The following is a 20,576-nucleotide window of genomic DNA, read 5'->3' as shown; positions in this document are numbered from 1 at the left end:
ATCTCCAAAAATGCAATTAATAAACACCAGTCCATTACAGCAGACAAAATACCCCGTATTTATGGAACCAGTGTTTGATTGCCTCGGGCGGGGCTGGACTTGTTAGCCGATACTTTGAAAACAAATGGAGCGGAACTCTTTGTCCCGGCTAAATCTTGTAATAGCAATTTTCACAGAGCAAGGCATTCAAACCCTTGGCCACTCCTTCCAGTAAAAAAACAAAACTAAAAAAGCCCACTAGAATAAACGGTGGGTTCCTCAGAGGGAGACAGACCGGGCGGCCGGCGGAGGGTCTGCTTTCGCACTTATCCTCACACACAAGTCAGCCAATAAGGGCCGGACCCACAGCCTAACTCAACCAACAGGCGGTGACACAGAGGGAGGGGGGGGGACGGGGGGGGATGTATCTGACACACATACATGTGCAAAGCCTGCGATGATCGACGACAACCAGTGGTCTCTTTTTCTTACTTTGGCCCTGAAAGAGGAAAGTGCAGATTGATGGCGACGGAGCTCAGCGTCAGCCCATCATTTGTCTTCTGTGACCTCGAGGGGGGGGGGGGGGGGGGGGGGTACAGCGCTCGTCCAGAAGCAGCGTCAGTAAAGGGTGGGGAGGGCGGGGGGGGTCGGGGGTCAGAGCCCCGAGGACGACCCCCGCTGAGCAGACAGTTCGCCCTCGCCGCCCTTCAAGAGGGCGAGGGAGGGCACTGATGGGAGACGCAGATGTTGGACTTCGGCTTAACGCCAAATCCGGTTGCAGTTCGTATGAGCACAGATCTTTGGGAAATCGCTTTACGAGTAAATCAAGATCAAATCAGAAAACAGACTTTTTATTAGTATTTTGACAAAGCATAAAACATTCTTTAGGTGTGAGAGCTCCATCGTGACCCAGACAGGATGTATTTTTACTCTACAGGGTCAGAACAATACGCATCTACAAAAAGCACTGGGATTGCAAACTGATAAAGATAAATAGACGGATGCACTCACGCACGCAGTACTGCAGACACAGATTTTTGTGAAATTGGAGCCTTAATTCTTAGGAAGTTTCAACATTTAATTACTGCTGCGGGGTGGGGACTATAATTAGAAGTAGGTCACCCCCCCCCCGAAAAAAAAGGCAGACTTGAAATAGTTTCCTGTGTTTGCGTTACTACAATTTGATGAATGTTGGGAAGCACCGACAACTTGTAAAAACAGATTAAAAACAAATGTTAATAATGAGTTGAGTTCCCTGATGTCTGACGTACTGCAGCTGTTTCTGTGCTGAATCCATTCCTCCTCCCTTTTTTCTGAAGCTTACTCTCTGGACACAGACATGCAAATAAAACCATCTTCATAGACTTGACTTGGAAGGACTTCGTTGAACCTTAGAAAACCACACTGCAAGGCGGGACTGTACTTGAAAGGAATGCTGTTGTAAAGTATATTTGCGTGTCCTTATTTTTTGTACATTTTCAAAAGTGTGGTCAACGTGACATTCGTTTCAACATTTGAGTCCCTATTAAATGACCACAGCAGTTGCACAAGACGAGTGGAGAACTTTGGCAATTCCGTTGGAACATACACGCAGGTTGTGTGTTGGCTTGAGTTGTGTTGGATAAATCCTTCTCATTTAGGACCAGACCTCCAGCAGACATGGAGGTTGTGCAGTAAACATAGTACTCAGTTATCAGAGTACTTTGACTTAAAGTCTCGCTGGCTAAATATAAGCCTGGCCTGACCACGACAACAGTAGAATGAAATCTGGTTCGTCTCATCAAATTAGATCAGGGAGGGAGTCAGGGAAGCAGCGACATGTCGCTGTCATGAGTTAGCTTTCAGATTTTCGGGTCACATGGCTTACTCGCTCACTCCCACCACACAATTGCCAATTACGCTGAGAATCGGAGAATGCAGTAGTAAGCCTCGGGAGAAAGTTTGCACTTAAGTGTGTCATCTGTGCAGGGCATGACACACAAGGTGACCTCTCGGCATCTATCTGCCACTTGTTGACATTTCAGACTGACCCCCCCCTCCCAGTGACAGGACAGAGAGAAGTCAGCATGCACAGTGATCTGCATTCAGGCCCACGGAAATTATTATCCGACCCTATTGCCGATGCTGATTCACGATTTATTGCATCCCACTGTTGTGGCTGAGAGACAGTTGAGCACGACAAGCCCTGATGCTACTTCTATCACACCCGATCACACACACGCTGCCCTCAATGCCTGACATGCTCGATACCAGGGAAAAGTTTACCAAAGGTTAAAATCACGCCGGTGAGTTTTTCCTCGGCGGGGCTCAAAAGGTGACGACGGAGAGGGCGATGAAGAACGAGGCTTCTGAGGACTTCAACAACTGAGCGCTCGGCCCTGTCGTCGCCCACGTGACACGGGAGCACAGCCGCGAGGGAGGCCGGGCCGCAGAGCGCACACGCCTGTGACCTTTGAGAAGAATGCCGTGAGTGTTATATTAGATTACGGATCAGCTTAAAGTTCTAGCCATGCCATTGTCCCCCCCCCCCTTTTTTTATCTTCAGTGAGTGTTGACAAGCAGCAGAACAACAGGGAGCGTTGCATCAGAGTATTTATAAGCAAATACTGTGTGTGGTGGTTCCCCCAACATCGTGCACATATATAACCTGTATAAAAACACATTTAACCTTACTGCGGTTAAAAGGTAAGAATTATGGCTCTGAACATTTTCCCAGCTGCAGTGTGAAGTCCTCTCTGAACTCCTTATCGGTGAAAACATCTGGTGCGTTGATGGCAGTGCCAAGGAAAACATGAGCGTCATTACTTCAGACCACGTACATACTTTATTCCACAGGAATGGAGATCAGACGCCACCTCCTTGGATTGTAACTATTGCCGGACTATAAAAGCAGGTTGCAGAAAAGAAAAAAGGTAAAGTTCTGGTTATCTCTTAATAATTACAGGCAAATACAAATAAGAGGGGAGAAAGGCTTAAGGTTACCCATAAGCCATTCGCCTGCTCTGTAAAACCTGCGGCTGTGCTGATCAATAAAACCATCTGTCTTGCTCTATTTTTCTCTCAAGTGTGTGTAGCTACCAGCAGATTCTCTGTGGGTTGAAGCAGACAGAGTTATCCACTGTTTGAAATCAAAAATGAAAATATATCCCACTATCTGCTTACCTCAGCAATAAAAAGGGTCTTTAAGCTATGTTGCAAGCAGGATATCTTGTTAGCAAGTCAGACGTTCTATAGGCCACGCCAACATGTATGAGCAGGCAGTTGATTAGTTAAGATACCTTAAACCACATATGTAGAGGTAAAGTGGATAGCGAGAGGATAATAACACATCCGTATCTTAGTTTTTTCTTCCAAACGAGCAGAAGCCAGCTCGGCATTCTCCTTTAGCTGCTTTATCACCAACGAGCTAATGATGTTCATGTTTCAGTATCAGCCGTTGTTTCTGGTGCTACCTGCCTGGTGCCCACTCGGCTTGGTTTCACATGTGCAGCAACACGCACTGCATGGAAAACAGCTTGACTGACAGACATTAGCTTGCTAAATGCAGAGAAAGACTGTGTGCTTTGTCAGTTGTGCCTCAGGAGCTTCAAATACAGTCCTGACTTGCCCTGTCTTTCTGGCTGCACAGGTATAACTTTGCATAAAGCCGTTTGGAAAAGTCTCTGGAGAGCTGCAGCACCGCAGCTTGCCTGAGACTCTGGGAGATAACTATTTTTTAGTTTGGGATCAAAAAAAAAAAAGAAGCCTTGCTCAAAAGAAATAAAAAGCTTTGTTTTATTGTATTCCTTTCCTCCCATATTCTACAGGGACACCTAAGGGAAGGAGGAGGTTTTGGGGCGGGGGGAGGGGGGTCTGCAACTTGGCCTTGTTCTTTCAAAGGCCGTGACAACCTGCTATGCTATGCGCCCATTTGCTGTGTGCAGTCGTGCCCTCCAGCAGCAAATGGGGCTTTTAGAAACCCTCTCTCCTCATGGTTAAGTTGATAGGTCGCAGCACATTCCAGACATTTTCTGCCTGTTTGTTTTCCACCAGAAAGGCTCACAATGCAGCCCGCTGCTGCTACAAAGGGCTCCGTTTGCCTTTGATTGGCACATCACACCTGAGTACGCATTCAAAAACCCGTTCTTGGTCATGCTCCAATACCTCTTAAAAATGATTGTAGAAGTGATAACGTTACTTGTTTTATTGCTAATGCACTGTAGTCAGAGCAATGTGATTGCGTATCACTTTTGGCAACAAAAATAAATAAAATCAACCCGATCCCAGTTACACATTTTCTGGCAAAAAATAAGTAGATCCAAAAAAGTAAGTAAAGCCGCTGTAGCCAGTGGGATTCTTAACGAGTTCCCCTTTGTTGTGCTTCCTACTCACTTTCCCTGATGCCGTCTGTTGGAGCCGAGCTCATAGACGCCACGGTCCCGCCGTGCTGTGCAGGCTCACCTCTTTAGCACGCGGCCACTGAAGGTCAAGAGAAGCTAAGAGGTGTTGATGCCACCGGCCGGTACATAATTACACCACCTCTCCGGAATGAATCATAAACTGAGAGCTCCTGTTGTTGGCAGCCTATTTAACCGGGATCATCAACACCCTGTGTTGTTTTCACACATACAGCCTTGAATGCAAACCCGACCAGTAGTATGTGAGCCAATACAAGAAGGAAATCAAACCAGTAAGAGCAGCTTGTTGGCTCAAGAGGCTGTAACAGTATCACTGAAGTACATATCTTGTCTTACGGCATGTAAAGTACAGGAATACCCAACACCATCTCTGACATAGCTCTCTTTTTCCCCCGTGGGCATTACGCTCCCAAAGTGCTCAGGAGTGGATGCGTGTTTTGGAAGCTGTAGAGTCAAGGCGATGTCATTCATGCAGCAGAGTGAATGTGCATAAGGGCATTGTGGGTGTGCTGCGAAGCGAAGCATATTTCATCGTTAAATGCAAGAATCAAATAGAAAAGTCATGATTATATAATCAGATAGGAGGCAGAAAGAAGGACTTCATATAAAGGCTCCCTTAACTGCGCTGCTTCAGCCATTGTCACACTTTCTCTGCATCCCTGAAACATGCGCTGAAACAGGGAAGTATGGCTTCATCAGAAAGCTTTGAGGACGGACACCAGAGGGCTGATGGAGGCAGAACCCAATCCTGAGCAGACGAGTGCAGCCGAGGAGCGCGGTGAATCCTGTGCGGTGTCCTTGACGTGGGACACGCAGCTCGTTTTGGTCAGCAGATCCCACTGCGTCTGTGCCCGCTGCACTGCACTGCTCTCCGCTGCACTAGATGCGCCACCTGTCCCGCACCAAGGACACGTATCTATGTCTCGTGGTTGGTCTCCGTGTAGCAGGGTGGACAGTATGGCGGCCTGGCAGGAGGCAGCTCTATCTTTCTACTGCTGGGCTGATCAAAAAAGGTCTCATGGTTGGCTGGAAAAGACTAATTCCCTGCTTCTATCCAGCCAGCTGATTGAAATAGGTTGAGCGCTTTCAATTGGACTCTTCACCTTCGTTGTTCCCGACACAGTAGAGTCGGAGTGCGGCTGTGTAATCAAATTGTGCAGCGATTCGTGCCACGGGAATAAAGTGCTATGCAATAAACATTGCTGGAATACCACCAGCAAGTCACTCTGCGGTTGACTCAGTTGGGAGGGAATGAAATGTCATATTTTCGGCATGCCCACAAAGAGGAAAACTTTTTTTTTTTTTTTTTTGTTTCAGAACATACTTTAAAAAAAGATTGTGGCTTTAGTTAGTGTGCTTTATCAAATACTTTATGGCTTGAAACAATAAATCAATTGATGATGATAACCAACGTTGAAAACCCTAAATTCAGGGGGATATCAAAATCACTGCGCCGCAAAGAAAGCTCTGTCTGTGGACGCAACGGACTTATTTCTTCATATTGCGATCCAAGGCTACCAAATAGACAGGATGTTGAAGAGCGCTCGCCAGAAAAAAAAACAGGGCGGACCTGCAGCTTCCCAATGCAGCCGATCCCCCACGGCAAGAACCGCTGATGTGGATCATCGTTGGGCTGAAATGAAACCGCTCTTGTGTTGTGGTCAGGAGGCCATTTCGACAATCCACGTGCACACGAAAGTAAATGGCGCAAACACACGCAAGCGCTTCCGCGTGCGCCGACTCTCACGCGCAGACGCATGTGAGGAGAGCAGCACAAGAATCTGAAGCTCTGCTCCGAGGCACACCCCTGAAATATGTATGACCCTCCGCGTTCTGTCGTCCGCTGTGCCAGTGGGTGTGGGAGGGGCGCGCTGTATAGCTGCCTCTTTATCTCCAAAACTGGACTTTGCCGAGCAGCCCCCGGCGGCCAGCCGGCTCGCTCCGAGGCTCAACATTCTTCTCTTTCGGGTCCTGTTACGGAGCGACCCCCCCCCCCCGGCAGCTGTGTACAAAGTCCCTTCAGTGATCGTCCTGCATCTGACGTGTTCTCAAAGCTCTTATTAACGCAGAATGTGGTTTCTGCATTCGTCGAATGCTCGGCTTTTTGTGCATAACAATGGGCTGGCCTCACTGGCCGAGCCCAGTGGAGATTGTTTCTTCTTGAGTTGGCGGTGACCATGGAGAGGAATGAGTCAGGAACAAAACGCGCCGCTTCCCTGATGCCGTCAGGTCCATCCTCAACAAACTCTGAGGTCAAGCCGCTCGTTTCCTGTACACTCATACTTTCCAAAAGGGGATTTCATGAAACGGTTGTCCACCATCGACAGACTCCACCTCGCGCACAGGTCTATGACAGAGCAAAATATTTCGGGCGGGTTTGGGAATTGGGCTATAAAGTAAATGACAGCAATTAAAAGCGTAGGGGATTCTGCTTCACTGATCGTGGAGGACGTTGTCACGGAGGTTCATGTACATTTAGGAAGCTAAAAGTCCTTTTATTGTAGAAGTGTCAGACCGCTACCGATTTGTTCTGAAAAAACGATCAACCACAAGAAGAGCGAAGCTGGGAGCCTCGGCTCATATATAAGTTGATCTACTGTAAACTGCAACTAATTAGAAACCTGCACCAAAGTTGGATGAGAAACCATTATGTGTTAAATTGAAAAAGGTTTCACACAACAACATTCTGTTTTTATTTTGTATTCCTCTGCCTGTTTCACATGGTGTACTTGAAGTCTTGTAACGTCGAACTAGGGAGAAATTAGAGAGCGTGTTTGACAAAAATAAACGCTTCTCCCTGCAAATACAACTAAAGCTGATTACCAGCCTCTTGTTACCACAGTAACCAGCACCTGACAACGCCTGGTCACCTCATTACTTCAGTGCAGCGAGTGAAGTTTCCCCTTTGTTGAAGCGATTACATAAGGTGGAACTGAAATGGTTCCATTGCATAAGCACATAACACAGATTAGGAAGAGAAAGAACAAATGGATGTACATAGATCCATCTCTGGATAATCTCACTTATAATAAAGACGATTTGCAGTTGATTTTCCAAGAACAGCAGCCACATGTACGCTGCTGGATCTTCTTCCAAACATCTCAAACCAGCAGCAGAACATTTTCCCTATGAAAACAAACAAGCCCCACGTAAACTACCCAGAGAGACCTGCTCCTCTGTAAAATGAGCATGGAGCGGGCGAAACGAGCACAATGACCAACCAGAGGTTTGGCAGTTCCCCAGCAAACACCAGCACTGGACCAAAAAAGACTTTGTAATCAGAGGGTTTGGAGAGCAAACACAAGGGAGGAGGGAAGAAAACCAGAGAATGGAAAAGAGTGAGTGTATGAATTACGCAGCAGACACGTCTCTCCCTCTTTCCTCCCTGCAGGAGATAATGGGGATCATCCATCTTCTTGCCCTCCTTTGAGACCCATCTTCCGACAACTCATGGCCATCCAGGTCAGCTGAGAGATATTACGTGTTCCCTCCACGGACTCCGATGTGAAGAATTTTGGTAGAAGAGGGTTTTGGTAGTTATTTCTTGGGAAAAAGCGAATGGCTAATGGACTGCATTGAACGTGATCACACACACGCAAGTCTTAGTTTTGGTTACTCGACATGAACACAAAGAGAGAGAGAGAGAGTTCTGAGTTGCGGGGCAAGTTGATAAAATCTTAAGAGGTGATGTCACACGTGTCGGCTCGACAATCGGGATTTGGCAACACTTGATACTGATGACAGCTGCTGGGTTGTTCGGTTACTGTCCATTCATTCGCATCCAACCACAGCCGCATGTTCCCAATGACGCCAAATGGCAATATTGTTCTAATTGGACTGTTAAACACTCGATGGAATGTTAACAAATTCTGGAAATACAAAAATGTGTTTTCTATCCAAGAGGTTTAATAGAAGAGCACATCCTTTAAACAATAATCCCTTTTCACTTTGATTGGTGCTTATGATGATGTGATATTAAAGCAAAATTTGCAGTGACTTTACACCTGGAAAAGCCCTTTTAATTCCATTCAGTCCATTCTCCACCTTTAAATCAATTCCATGTTTAAATCAGCGAAGGTATTAAGATTATTTAGTAATCCTGCTTCACCAGGCCGGCCTCAGGCATGGACAGTAAGGTGCTTTTCAAATCATTAAACATACACGCACTGAAAAAAAGGGAGTGTGAACAAAAACAACAAAAGCACGTTTTAAGCAACATCATTTACAGGTTTACAGGCTATAAAAAACAGGTTCTCATTCAAAGAAGAGTGAAGTAAGCAAAACATTTCAGACACGTGTTTAGCGAGAAATAAAACTAGAGCGCGACAAATTGAGAATGAATCCCTAGAGGAAACAGCATTTGTTACAACCACAATAGGAGCGCACAGGTTGTTTATTTCGCTCATCAGCAGCCCCAAAACTGCTGACGCAGGAATATTATCTAGCTGAACAGCTGGATTGTCTCGGTTGCTAAAAGTAAACATACATGACACACCAGTTGAGCTTCATGAATAATACATTAGTCACACACACACACACACACACACACACACACACACACACACACACACACACACACACACACACACACAAACACCTCGAGCAGAGAGACGTGTGACCTTCCTGTGACGCAGACTTGCCTGACTTGAAATCCCTATAAGCCAAAAGCTCAGCGAGAAGGGTGGAAAAACCTGCAGGATCCCCGGGCTCTCATCTCCTTCCAATAAAGTGAGTTGTCTGTTTCCCCCCCCCCCCCCCCCCCCCACGAGACAGACAGGACGTAACGGGGAGGCAACCAAAGGGCATCATCACGGGGTGAAGAGTTCACCAGGAGTACCAGGATAGGGTTTCACAGAGAAAAAAGGTGGGGGGGTTGATTTCATTTTACGCTGAAGGGGAATTACATTTTCTCCTTTCAGCTGGGACAAAATGGAAGAAACATGGAGTCATGCAAAGAGGCAGTGAAGGTCAGAGACAACAGAGCGCATGGAGGCAGGCATGCATGGCAGGATGCGGCTTGTGGAGAGCAGGAAGGGGAAGCCGGACCGATATAGATTTATTTTGCCGCCGCTCCTGAAAAACATGGCTGTGCCAATAGAGAACTCGGTGGCGGTTAACGTGCCGATCGAAGCGTGCACCGTCGGTCTATTCCAAACCCCCCCCGGTGTGGGGCTACAGAAACCACCAGTGGACTCCGCAGTTGGCATAAGATAGGCGTCACAGCCATAGGGGTCAAATCCCCAATCTAATCAGGTAATTATTAGGACTTTAGCACAGCTCAGCCGATTTGGCCACGTGAGTAGAGCTAATATAAAAAAAGGAGCAGTTAAAGTTGCAGTCTCGTTGCACAAACAAAAGAAAAGCAATTAATTCCTCCTTTCAGGACAGCATGAGGATGAGGCCAGCTTCATTTAGTCTCCGTAGCCCAGAGGGATGATGTTTGAATATAAAGTAAAAGTTTAGGTAGTGTAACAAATATCAGTGGACTTTGTCTGGGAACGTGATGTCTCAAGTGTTTTCTAGGGTTAGGGTTAGAATAATAGCTCAGGGACATGTTTTAAAAAGAGGCCTTTTGGTTTCTCACATCAATAATTGGAGACAGTTCAACCATAAGTTGTAAATTATGTTCAGCGTGGAGGTTTGCACACAAACAAACGTACAGGTGAGCAATGTCAGCGAAAAACTTCATGAAGACCATAATAAAATCATTCAGTTATAACAAAAAGCATATGAGGCAGAGCAAGTACTAGTGACATCCTGATTTACCGACCTCTCCAAATGAATCGCCATTAGTTAGTAACTTAACTTTCCTTTTTTTATTCACTTCAAAACGAGGAAAAAGACAAATTTCTGTGAAAAAACCCAGATCGATAACAGCAGGATGGGCGTGTCAGCTGACTCAAGACAGCTGTGGATCAAATGTGGGATTTGGAGTGTGAACATTTGGGCTTCATAGGAGGTGAAACGCACAAGAGGGCGAGCTCTTAACTTTAGTCTTCAGTCCCACTCGAGGAGAAAACTGCCTTCAGAAGTTGGTGCTGCGGTGGGACTCGCGGGAGCGCGGAGCCTCCGGTGATGCTGACATTCAAAACATGGGCGGTGGTTCCCATCGCCTGTCGTGTACCGTGAACCATGTCAAAATAAATACCCCCACCCCACCACCTTCCCTCCTGCGGCATGTCGCTGTCAACTTACCCTCAGAGAGCTCCAGCTCCAGCTCCGCCAGCTTCTCCCGGACCTCCGCCGGGAGGGTAACAGCGACAGCCGGCGTCGGCTCCAACATCATCGTTAGCAACCCGGTGGAGGTTCTCTCAGCCATGGTGGTAAAAAAAAAAAAAAATGAAATAAAAAGCACGGGTAGGTCCACCGAAATGCTGCTGATGACAATGCCACTGGAAATTAAAAAAGAATGTAATGAAATAAGCCCCCCACCCGCCCCTCACTTGGTTTCAGCTAGCGAGGGTCTGAACTGGGTGTCGCTGAGCGTCTCTCGCTGCGAAGCCGCACAGACGTGTGAGAAAACGTCTCCAACGGTCATGACGCGGCTAGCTGGGCGGCTAGCGGACACGCCTGGCTTGGCTGCGGGTTTCCACGCAGTGTGGGAGGACAGAGGGGAGGAAGGGGAGGTCCCGCCGCTGGTCTCCGTGGCCGCTGTCTGTCCCTCGGCACTGGCGGTGTCCTGTCGGCTGTCGGGACCGGCTGCTTGCCTTCAACTGCGGAGGGAACTCATTCAACTCCCCGCTCGCTTCCCACGGCGCAGTCGCCATTGCATCATAGCAACAGCGGCACCCGACCGCGCGCGTGCACGAGCGCCGCTCCTGTGCGCGTCTCCTCGTCCTCGCGTGACTCGCCTGCCTCCTGTTGTCACAATCACAATACTGGAGGTTTTTTTGTTCATTTCTTGGGTGTCACACAACTTTATATACCATGCTTACTGTATTACTATATTATGTCCACGTGCTGTTTTACACACATTATATGTTTGTTTCTGTCTAAAGAAAAAAGAACTAACTGATCTTTGATTCACTGTCCGACTTCAGAAATATTGCATATTGTATGGATGTATTTATCAACATCATAATAGCACTCTATTGTGATGTTACTAGATGTTACTGGTTACTGTTAAGGTAAAGAACTCCATCACCCAGCATTCCCTAGTCAGTGGTGAGGGACATGCGCAGAGCGGAGCGCGGCAGACCCCGGGTAGCATTAGAGCGGACTGTGCTAGTTGAAATTAAAAGTTCATGAAACGTATATCACGCCTCGCCTGCTTCTTATAAGATTAAGCAAGGTACAACATCTATAAGAAGAAAAATAAATGAATACTGTAACGTAGAAGTAGCCCACCTCCTATTTATATCTCTCTATATCTATCCCATTATCTACATATATAAAGAGTCAGTGTATAGACTGAAATACAATGTTTGCTGAATATGTGCATATACAGTCACTATCGTGCAAATTCTATATTCGTTATAGAATTCAACAAACTACCAAGTAAACATAACATTAACATAGTAATTCGATACAGAAGATTTTAGAATTTAAAAGGTTTTATGGCATGTAGGTGGGTGGGCAGGGAAGCTTAATGGTTGACAAATACCCCACTCTATATATTATATGGACGTATTAAGACTGGAGGGTGGGAAGAGTCTGCATCCTGAACTTCTCAAACGTATTAGTTATTTATTTCCAGTAACTTTATTACAATTTAGCCAACATCAATATTGGTATGAAATATAAATATTTCAAACAAAAGAACAAAGATCAAAGTCAAACTCAGAATGCACATTATAAATCCTTCGGTTTTGGTAGCAAATAAGTAACAAAATGAAGACAATCCATTCAAAGTTAAGAAAATATAGAAAATTAAAAAAAACAGGTATAACAATAATAGTAGAGCAATAGATGTACTTAATTTAACCAATTCACATTACATTACTTACTTATAAGTATAATAACAATAATTAAATACTAAGAGGTACTACAACCTCGTTTAAGCTGCACTGGAAAAGGCATTTCAAAGGCAATTCAGATTAATGCTTAAAAAAAATAAATCAATTACATTTGATGAGATGACCATTGTGTATGATTAAAATATACAGAGTCTGTATAGTCTCTTGTATTAATCTTCTTTTTTGTCTTGCATTAATCTATTGCGAGGCTCTGATTGGGTGTTCTGCCATTTGGGTTAGATGGGTGATGAGTATTTGTCTAGCCTGTATATTTGTTATGAAACATATTGAAAAAAGTTACTTTCAAACATGAAATAAATATATATCAAAACAAGCTGCAAAAGTGTTTAAGGTTTCTACAACCAGCAGGTGTCACTGCATGCACAGTAAAAAAAAATATATGTATGTTCTTCACAGGCAAGTAATATGGTATATGTAAATATGTCGCTGATGGTGATTAAGCGTTATATCATAGTGATGAATACACTATTGTAAGTAAAGCTCTTTCCTTAAAGTATGTTTCAGCTCGATGTGGTAAGTTGCTCCAGGATTCCTCCTGTTATGTTCAAAGATGGCCGCATTCACCTCGGTATGAACATCCAAAAGGTGCGTTTTCCTGTCGGAACACAAAACATCTGTTTTCTCTCAAGGCGAACATGAAAACCGTCTGATGCGGAAGTGTTTCCCACTCTAGGCACCTTACCTCCTTTGACCTTTGTGCAGAGCGTCTCTCAGGACCTGCAGGTAAACAGAGCGATGGTCTCCCCGCACCAGTTGCTGTTCACCCGTCCAGCAGTGGCTCCAGAACACATCTGCATCCGTCGGGACCAAATCGCACCTGGACAGTCCGAAGCACCCGTCCGTCTCCAGATCCTCATCCCGGTGCTGCGTGCCGGCACGGGGCGGAATCTCAAGGATGTCGTACCTCTGGATGAGGAAGAGCTTGGGCTTACCGGCCAGCACGGGACATGCATCTGCATTGAAGAGGCGCCTGACGTCGTCCAGATGCAGACCTGCGCCGTAGGAGTCCGTACCCAGGAGATGGTTGCCCGTACCGCGGCTGATGATGCAGCAGACGAAGCAGTCGCCTGCGAGGTTCTCCCTCCGTCTGAATACCTCTCCGAGAACCGAGAGAGCGTCGGCTGCACTCAGCCATTTGTGCAGGACCACGTTGAAGTGAAGAGCCGTGAATGTCTGTTCCAGCGAGTCTGAGTGAGTGAGGAGAGGTGAAACAACACTGAAGTCTTTCAAGATATGAATGTAATAAACGCTATCACGCCAGGGCTGACACCAAAGCAACCCAAAGGGATTCCGTATCAGATTAAACAACACCCTCCTCAACTTTCTTTCCGGGTTTTGTTTAAATAATTGTTCAAAGGCGACAAAGGAAACATGAAACGCTTTTTTCCTACACTAAAGGCAGGTTTGGACCTCTTGCGTACGTCAGAAAAAGAAAGAGGTTGGTACTCAAGTGAGCAGCTTCCCTGAGCTACTGTGGTGACCAATGAGTGCACGTGAGAATACACACAGGTTGTAGGTATAGCACATCCGATCATTACATTCAAGGCCAAGATAGATGATCGGATCGCAACTGTCTAACTAGAAAGTTTCTTTCTTCCTTTCTTTGGTCAGAATTTGCGTCATTAATAATAGTACATCAAATGAACTAACCAAACAACAGTGCAAAGACAAAACAACAAACATCTGCTTTGTGTGTTGGTATTTCAGTGAAGTAAGTGAATATTTATTCCAGCACTGAACACTGAAAAGTGTTTTGTGTCTCACCTCCATCATTTCCCACGCAGTCTATGATAACACAAACTCCTCTGGGATTAGTGTTACATTTGTAGAACTCCATTTGACTCTGTAGGGCAACAACCAAAAAACAGTTTTATGAATGCAATTTACCAATTAAACACACAGGGGGAAAACGGCGCCGATAGCGGGGGAAGACCTTACCTGCTCACTGTAGACAGGCGCCGTTAAGTTTTCTGTGGCTGGTGACAAAGATTAATACCGTGTTATGAATATCAAAGTGAAATACACGGGGCTTTCCAACCGTTTACAGTCTAACTAAAATTTGAAATGATATTTTTGTGTGCCTGTTCCAATGTATCTAAAGAGGTATTTTCTTTTTCATGTATATCTGGTATTTTCATGTATTTTAAAGTGGCTGATATTTGCTTGTATGTCTTACCTATGTGGATGGGGTGTGCTCGTAACGTTTGCTGTAGACAAGGGGAACAATTTGGAGTGGGGGAAGGACACTAAGGAGGATACGTTTTATGAAAAGTGTTAGTTGGATAACAGAGAGAAGAAATGACACATGTTGAATAGCTTTTGAAGACCACTCACGGGAGCTCTGTGTCTCTGCTGTGGAGACGAATGCCCTTCAGATGGCACAGCTGTAAGAAGAATACAAGTGAATACAAAACACAGAATAATGTGTGATTCTAAGTCCTGTACGATTGATCTTTATCCTAAAACCACCTTTTAGAAGGTAAAAAGCTGAAACTTTTAACATTTGGTTTGATGTATATAAAGTTTAGTCCCGAAATGATGAATGTGCTCAGAAGTCAAATCCATCTGTGTGTTTACCTGAGGTACCTTAACAGTATATTTGTGAACTGGGTGTTATGCTGGTATCAATGAACAAGATCAACTTTGTCTTTTTATTGAATCTTTTCATCATCAGAATACAGTCTGGACCATGTGTTGTGTAAGCAGCTTTTATAATTGGTTTCTGTTCCGTATAAAACACGTTTTTACTTTAGGAACTACATATTTTTCTCTTCTTTATAAGCGTCATTGACCATTTCCGTGTTCTAAAAGACACAAAGATATTCATTCTCAGCTCTAGTTTTCAAAGTATTTCTATTTAAAGAATGTGGAAACATTCCATTCTTCACATGAAATAAACGGAATAAATGTCAAAAGCCCCTTTTCTTTTTACGTTTTGTCAACGTGGGTTTGAGTCATTCATACAGGAAAAGGGAAAATCTCACCCGACATCTTGTATGCAGTCACTTTTTTGGCAAGGTCGACCCTCCCAATATTTCTCAAACATTCTTCAACCAAGTCGACTCTTCCAGGTGAAACTATGTCCAGCTTCTCAAGCTCAATGATCACATCAAGGAAACTCTGTCAAAGGAAAAAGGGGGAAGTTGAAGTTGATGTTCGTATTTCAGCTTTTTTTCCCCACACAAAATGGGAAGTGAAAACAAAACTTTTTTCACTTTCACCTGTGCATTTTCCATCTTCTCACGGGACAACGTTTGGCCCAACAGGAATTTCACACTGTTCAGATCTTCTTTGGTCATATCCTCATTTATGTTAGCCATCAACACTCTATAGTGAGGGAAATCATCACGTTAGGAACATGAGCACATCCAACTGGAAGGTAACATGTATGACTCACACCTCGAGAAGAGACACCTCTTACTTGAAACTTGGCAGAACCCTCCTGTGAGTCAAAGCCTTCTCCACCTCGTCCCTGCTGGTTTTATACACCTCCTTCAAGATATCAAAACGTCCCAACTGCAGCAACAGCTCTGGGAGGAACTGGTCCTCCCCCTGGTGGCGGATCACCCTGGACTTCAGCACGTCCTCCACGCACCCCGCTGTGTTGTCCACGTCTGTGACGCCACACAGGTAAAAGAGCCTGCTGCGTTCACGGCCGTCCAGAGCCTCGGCGGTTTGTTGAATGGCTTGAAGTTGAAATTGGTCCGGAAGAGCCATCGTTTTTTTTGTTAAGAGAAGAGCAGAGGCTGGTGATCCAGTGTCTTTAACGGCAATGCGGACGGATGCAGTGGTTGACAGTTGATCTTTTGTCGACATGGAATGCCTGAAAACTGGGTCATGTTAAATACAGTGTTAGTTCCGAACAATCCTTTATTGAAAAAGTACAAGCCGATCAGATTATTCACAGGAATACGATACCTCATGCCGTCGACATCAAAGTAACAACCAGAAGAGAAGAATTTGAACTATGTATATAAGAGCAAAGCATGACGCGCCAAGACCCGCTTCGGGGAAGTACCCGCTGACGCATTTAAACAGAAATCCCCTCTGACCCAACTTCACTATCTACTAGCACCGGTTTACCAAAAACCCATTGATCAAGAAATAGGTGTACAATAATATTGTAATACTTGTTCTTTTTTTAAAATTCCACAAGCGACGAATACGTAGACCAAAAGTGAAAGCAAAAAGGGCGGCAGTGTTTCGATAATATCTCAATCTTAAAGGGGCACGCGTTGCTGCGAAACAAAATCCATTCAGTGAGAATGTATACTTTAAACTACAGACTTGATTGATTCAGCCCGTTCATTAAAAACGTTTAAGATGTATACGATGGTTCACTGAAAAACGCATCAATAAATGTATTTAGAACTGCTAATACCAACTTGAAAAGATGAACGCAATCAAGAGAATAGTTCACAACCTGTCAACCCAATATATGTTTGTATTAACTGTTTGTTAATTATCTTCCCGTTAGTAAATCATACATAAAATCAATAGAGGTGTCGTATTGGAAAGCAGCAAACAATATGATAAAACCACAGAAATAAGTAATACCAAATTAATACCAAATCACAAACACATCTGTTATCAAATTATATTCATTGAGTGAATGGGATGGGAGAAAAAAAAGCATTTTGTCATGTGAAAGTTCCTTCTTTGCTCTCTTTTTGTTTTTTTAAACAGCGAAGCAACGCATCTCGAATATGGGTGCTGAGTTTTCCCAACAACCATGAAGGCACCGCTCCCTGTAGGTCCCTCGGTTGTTCCGCCTCCCAAAGCGCGCGGGGACTCGCACCAACCACGTCGCGCTGTGGTTCAGCACCATTGCGGCGAGGAGAGATCGCGCAGAGGTGTAGCTCGGCCGAGAGAGAGAGAGAGAGAGAGAAAAAGGGAGAGAGAGGTAGCGCGCGCGCGAGAGAGGAGCCATTTATAAGAGAGACACTCGACCTGGGTGACCGCCCTGAGCAAACATCTCCCTGACTTCCACCAATTCGAGTCACCGCGACACAGCGTATGCGGCTCCGGTCCCGGTAAGCATTCTGTTCACCTGGACGTTGGTTGGGGGGAAAAAAGGCATTCATGATTTTCTCAGGTAAAGTCGCAGTCACTAGCTGCCGCTGACTTCGGAACATCCTTCGCCACGATGCTAGCCCCCCCCCCCCCCTCAGTGACGACCGTTACCCCGTCTTTAAGCCAAGGACCGCGGGGTGGACGCGCCTGTGCCAGAGCCGGCCACCCGGCACTCAGCTGGGCTTGTTTTTTTCCTTTTTTTTCCCGGCCTGGTCACGACTAGTGAGAAACGAGGAGGCTGCCTCGGTTGCTGAAGGCTAACGGCATGCCAGGACGAGCTAAAGGCAGCTAACGTTGACGTCCAGCATACGGGCTGTCGTGGCAGTTGGGTTTGTAACGAACGTTAACCGGTGGGCAGTTTATACCATTTTTAAAGAAAGAAAAAAAGAACGAGCTGCGTAGAAACGGCCAGATGGTGCGTTAGCTAGCTGCTGTTATGGTTGTAAAGGTGAACGGTTGTCATTTAAGGTCAGTCCCCGCACACTTCATCCAGACATATGCACGTTATGTAAAGGAACATGAAGCGAAGAGCGGTGGCTCCTCAAGTTGCCTTCTCGAAGGACGTTGCGTTTATTTTGAAATCGTGAACGGAAGTGTGGGATTTTACGCGCCTGTAGATTGTTGTATAACTTTTTGGGTACCATCTCATCCGATGCCTCGTCGAGGGAGCGGTTTGTCCATGCACCCTGCTCTTACCTTCATTCATGCTCCCAGTGTTTTAAGTCTGACCCGTGGTCCACTTTCTAACATCACAATTGATCTTGAGTTTTTTTTTACTTATGCCAATTTGCTGACTTGGCCCCTTGCAGTGTTGGTTTTCAGAAACATTGGTTGATAAAAAATAAATTCTGCTTAGTGTGATTTTTGGTGATAAGTAAACTACCCCTCAAATATCGGCATCATCTTTGGCAAAAATAATAGAGTTGAAGATTCCAATGCCATCTGCTGCTTACCCTGAAACATCCTCCTCCTCCTCCTTTGATGCTCTTTCTCTGCCATTATGTGTTTTGGGACTCTGCTGTCATCAGAGCTCTGGCCTATTTAACATAGAACCTCCATTTGCACACTTTATCTTCGTTCCTTTCTCCAGGAGTTGAGGTTTCTTCTAATGCGGTTGCTGAAACATTTTGAAGCCGATTCTCTAGAAGGTGAGGCCAACTCTTATGAGCTTTGAGTCTTATGATGCACGACACAAGTCGTTTTTCGGTGCACATGTCAGCAGCAGCTGTGAGCTTATGAGACGTCCCCAAACCAAAACACATCTATCCGTGAGTGCAATCAGCCCCAGAGTATGATACCCTCCCATCCCCACCCCCATGGGCATGCACACACACGGATCAAAGCTGTAATTAGCTTGCCATGGATTAGCAATGGGAACTATTTTCCACTGCACTCTCTCCCACAGACCCAGAGGATCACACAGGCAGCCAGCCCTCCCGTCCTTCCTCTCCATTCCAGTAGTAGAACTCTGTGTAGCCATGTTTGTTTGTCGTTGTCCCTTTGTTGAGGCCAAACAAACAGGACTCATCAACATTGTCACCCACCCCCCCCCCCCCCCCCCCGCCCCGGAGAGATTGGAAATTGTGCGTTTCTTAAGTTGATTGCAGTAACTAATGAGTCACAAAGTCATTGCGGCGGTGTGCAGACGGTGTTGAGAATCAGCTGGATATGTGGAGGGCACGCAGAGAGAGCTGTGGTGCTGCTGACTCACCGCATGCCTCCAGGTACGAGGTCTGACTGCAGGACGTAGATTCTCTCTGTGAATCAAACACGAGTTCATGCTGTTCCTGTGGGGGCTCCGGAGAGGCGGAGCAGCATAATGTGTCTATTCAGTTAGTAAATTAATCAATTCTTTCAAAACTTGAATGCAAGCATGTTTTGGAAATCGCAGGATTTATTTACATATGGGCAATTCTGCAAAAATACAATACATGTCTGCTGCAAACTGGGATTTCATTGTCAATTAAGCTGATTTTTTGAGGGGGCGGGGGTGTTCAATGTAAAAGGGACTTGTAGTTTTGCACAATTTTGCTAGTTTTGTCCACCCATATCTATTCAGTTCCGTGTCATGCAAATGAATAGCATCACATTTTCAATTGAGTTATTATTCTCTTTAAAATTAATAAAACCATGTTTGTGAATAGAACTAACTTGATTAACAAAACTGTAGTTTTGTTGCAGAAGTCACAGGATTTAGCTGCTGCATTTGCAGCGTTAAAACGTGTGCTAAGAAATCACAACAAAAGTAGTTATACTTTTTGAGGGCAGAGGCTGCATGAAGCAGAAATTTGGGGTATTTGAGGATGGATACAGTTCTTAAAACACCTTTTTATCGTCACTCACATGTGGGCTAATGAAAGTACAAAATGTCAAATTATCTTAAGATAGGAAATCCCCAAATGACATCTTTGCTTTTTAACCAATAACCTCTTTGGTAACTTATACAACTTCTTGTGATCGACATCGGGACGTGTGTTTGCTTGCACGAGTGGCCTGTGCTGCCACGATGGCGGCGCTGGTTTGCTGGACACGTGTGAATGTTTTCGTTTGGGTTAGATTAACCGTATTAGCCCTACGGGGGGAGGGGGATGCCTGGTTTCCATGGTAGCGGCCAAAGGCTTTGCTATTGTTCTGCTGGACAGAGGGACCGGTCGCTGGCTGGAGACTCTCACCTCCTTCACTTCCTGTCAGAGTGCGAGCTACGCGGTCAGTGCGGGACTGTGTTGGTGGGTCGGTTAGGCGACCTTCAACCCAGCGCTCTGGAGCACACGTGGTGAATAGTTTGTTTACCTCATATGTTCGAGCCCAATCAGTTGATGAGGAGCTAAGATAAATGTTATTGGAGGTAGTGCACATGTGGACATATCTTCTCGAGCTGTAAATTAAATAAAATATCCGTAATGTGATGAAACTCATCAATGCTGAAGTTAATATGGATAAAATGACACCTTGCTGACATTGGCTTACTGGTTGGAACTAATCTATGTTATGAATTTCATATTAAAAAAATGTTAATGCCCTCTAATCCGAAGTCAGTGAATGTTGGTGAGCAGCTCTCTCAGCCCTTTGCCCCCTTTTTAAAATCATTTTTCAAAATTATACATGGTGTGCAGTGAGGCTCATACCTGGTGGGGTTGAAAGTAAACATATT

At 45.2% G+C, this 20,576-nt stretch overlaps 3 protein-coding genes across 7 annotated transcripts in view; 1 reads left to right on the top strand and 2 right to left on the bottom strand.

The window, feature by feature from the left end:
• LOC120833572 (disco-interacting protein 2 homolog A) overlaps positions 1-11,258 on the bottom strand; it is a 61,231-nt gene extending 49,973 nt beyond the window's left edge. For both annotated transcript variants that reach the window (XM_040200770.2, XM_040200775.2), the window contains exons 1-2: positions 10,820-11,258; positions 10,572-10,684 (exon numbers count right to left, since the gene is read on the bottom strand). In XM_040200770.2, the coding sequence (XP_040056704.2) occupies positions 10,572-10,684; positions 10,820-10,914 (208 nt within the window). In that variant the 5' untranslated portion in view covers positions 10,915-11,258. The remainder of the gene's footprint in view (positions 1-10,571; positions 10,685-10,819) is intronic.
• Positions 11,259-12,044: 786 nt separating this feature from the next.
• Positions 12,045-16,548, bottom strand: cflar (CASP8 and FADD-like apoptosis regulator). Its single transcript, NM_001267666.1, is given in 10 exon segments — positions 12,045-12,947; positions 13,035-13,539; positions 14,117-14,195; positions 14,291-14,328; positions 14,529-14,598; positions 14,687-14,736; positions 15,337-15,472; positions 15,574-15,679; positions 15,774-16,182; positions 16,271-16,548. Coding segments are annotated over 9 exon segments (1,410 nt in total). The 5' UTR covers positions 16,070-16,182; positions 16,271-16,548; the 3' UTR covers positions 12,045-12,817.
• A 554-nt stretch (positions 16,549-17,102) lies between these two features.
• LOC120833574 (hyccin 2) overlaps positions 17,103-20,576 on the top strand; it is a 31,229-nt gene continuing 27,755 nt past the window's right edge. The window contains exon 1 of one of the 4 annotated variants that reach the window (XM_040200787.2): positions 17,103-17,385. The gene's annotated coding sequence lies outside the window, so the exon portion shown is untranslated. The remainder of the gene's footprint in view (positions 17,386-20,576) is intronic. The other 3 variants (XM_040200784.2, XM_078091315.1, XM_078091314.1) reach the window with 3 other exon arrangements.

Source organism: Gasterosteus aculeatus, chromosome 16, assembly GCF_964276395.1.
Source record: "Gasterosteus aculeatus chromosome 16, fGasAcu3.hap1.1, whole genome shotgun sequence".
NCBI classification, from domain to species: domain Eukaryota; kingdom Metazoa; phylum Chordata; class Actinopteri; order Perciformes; family Gasterosteidae; genus Gasterosteus; species Gasterosteus aculeatus.
This window is presented reverse-complemented; position numbering and strand designations above follow the sequence as displayed.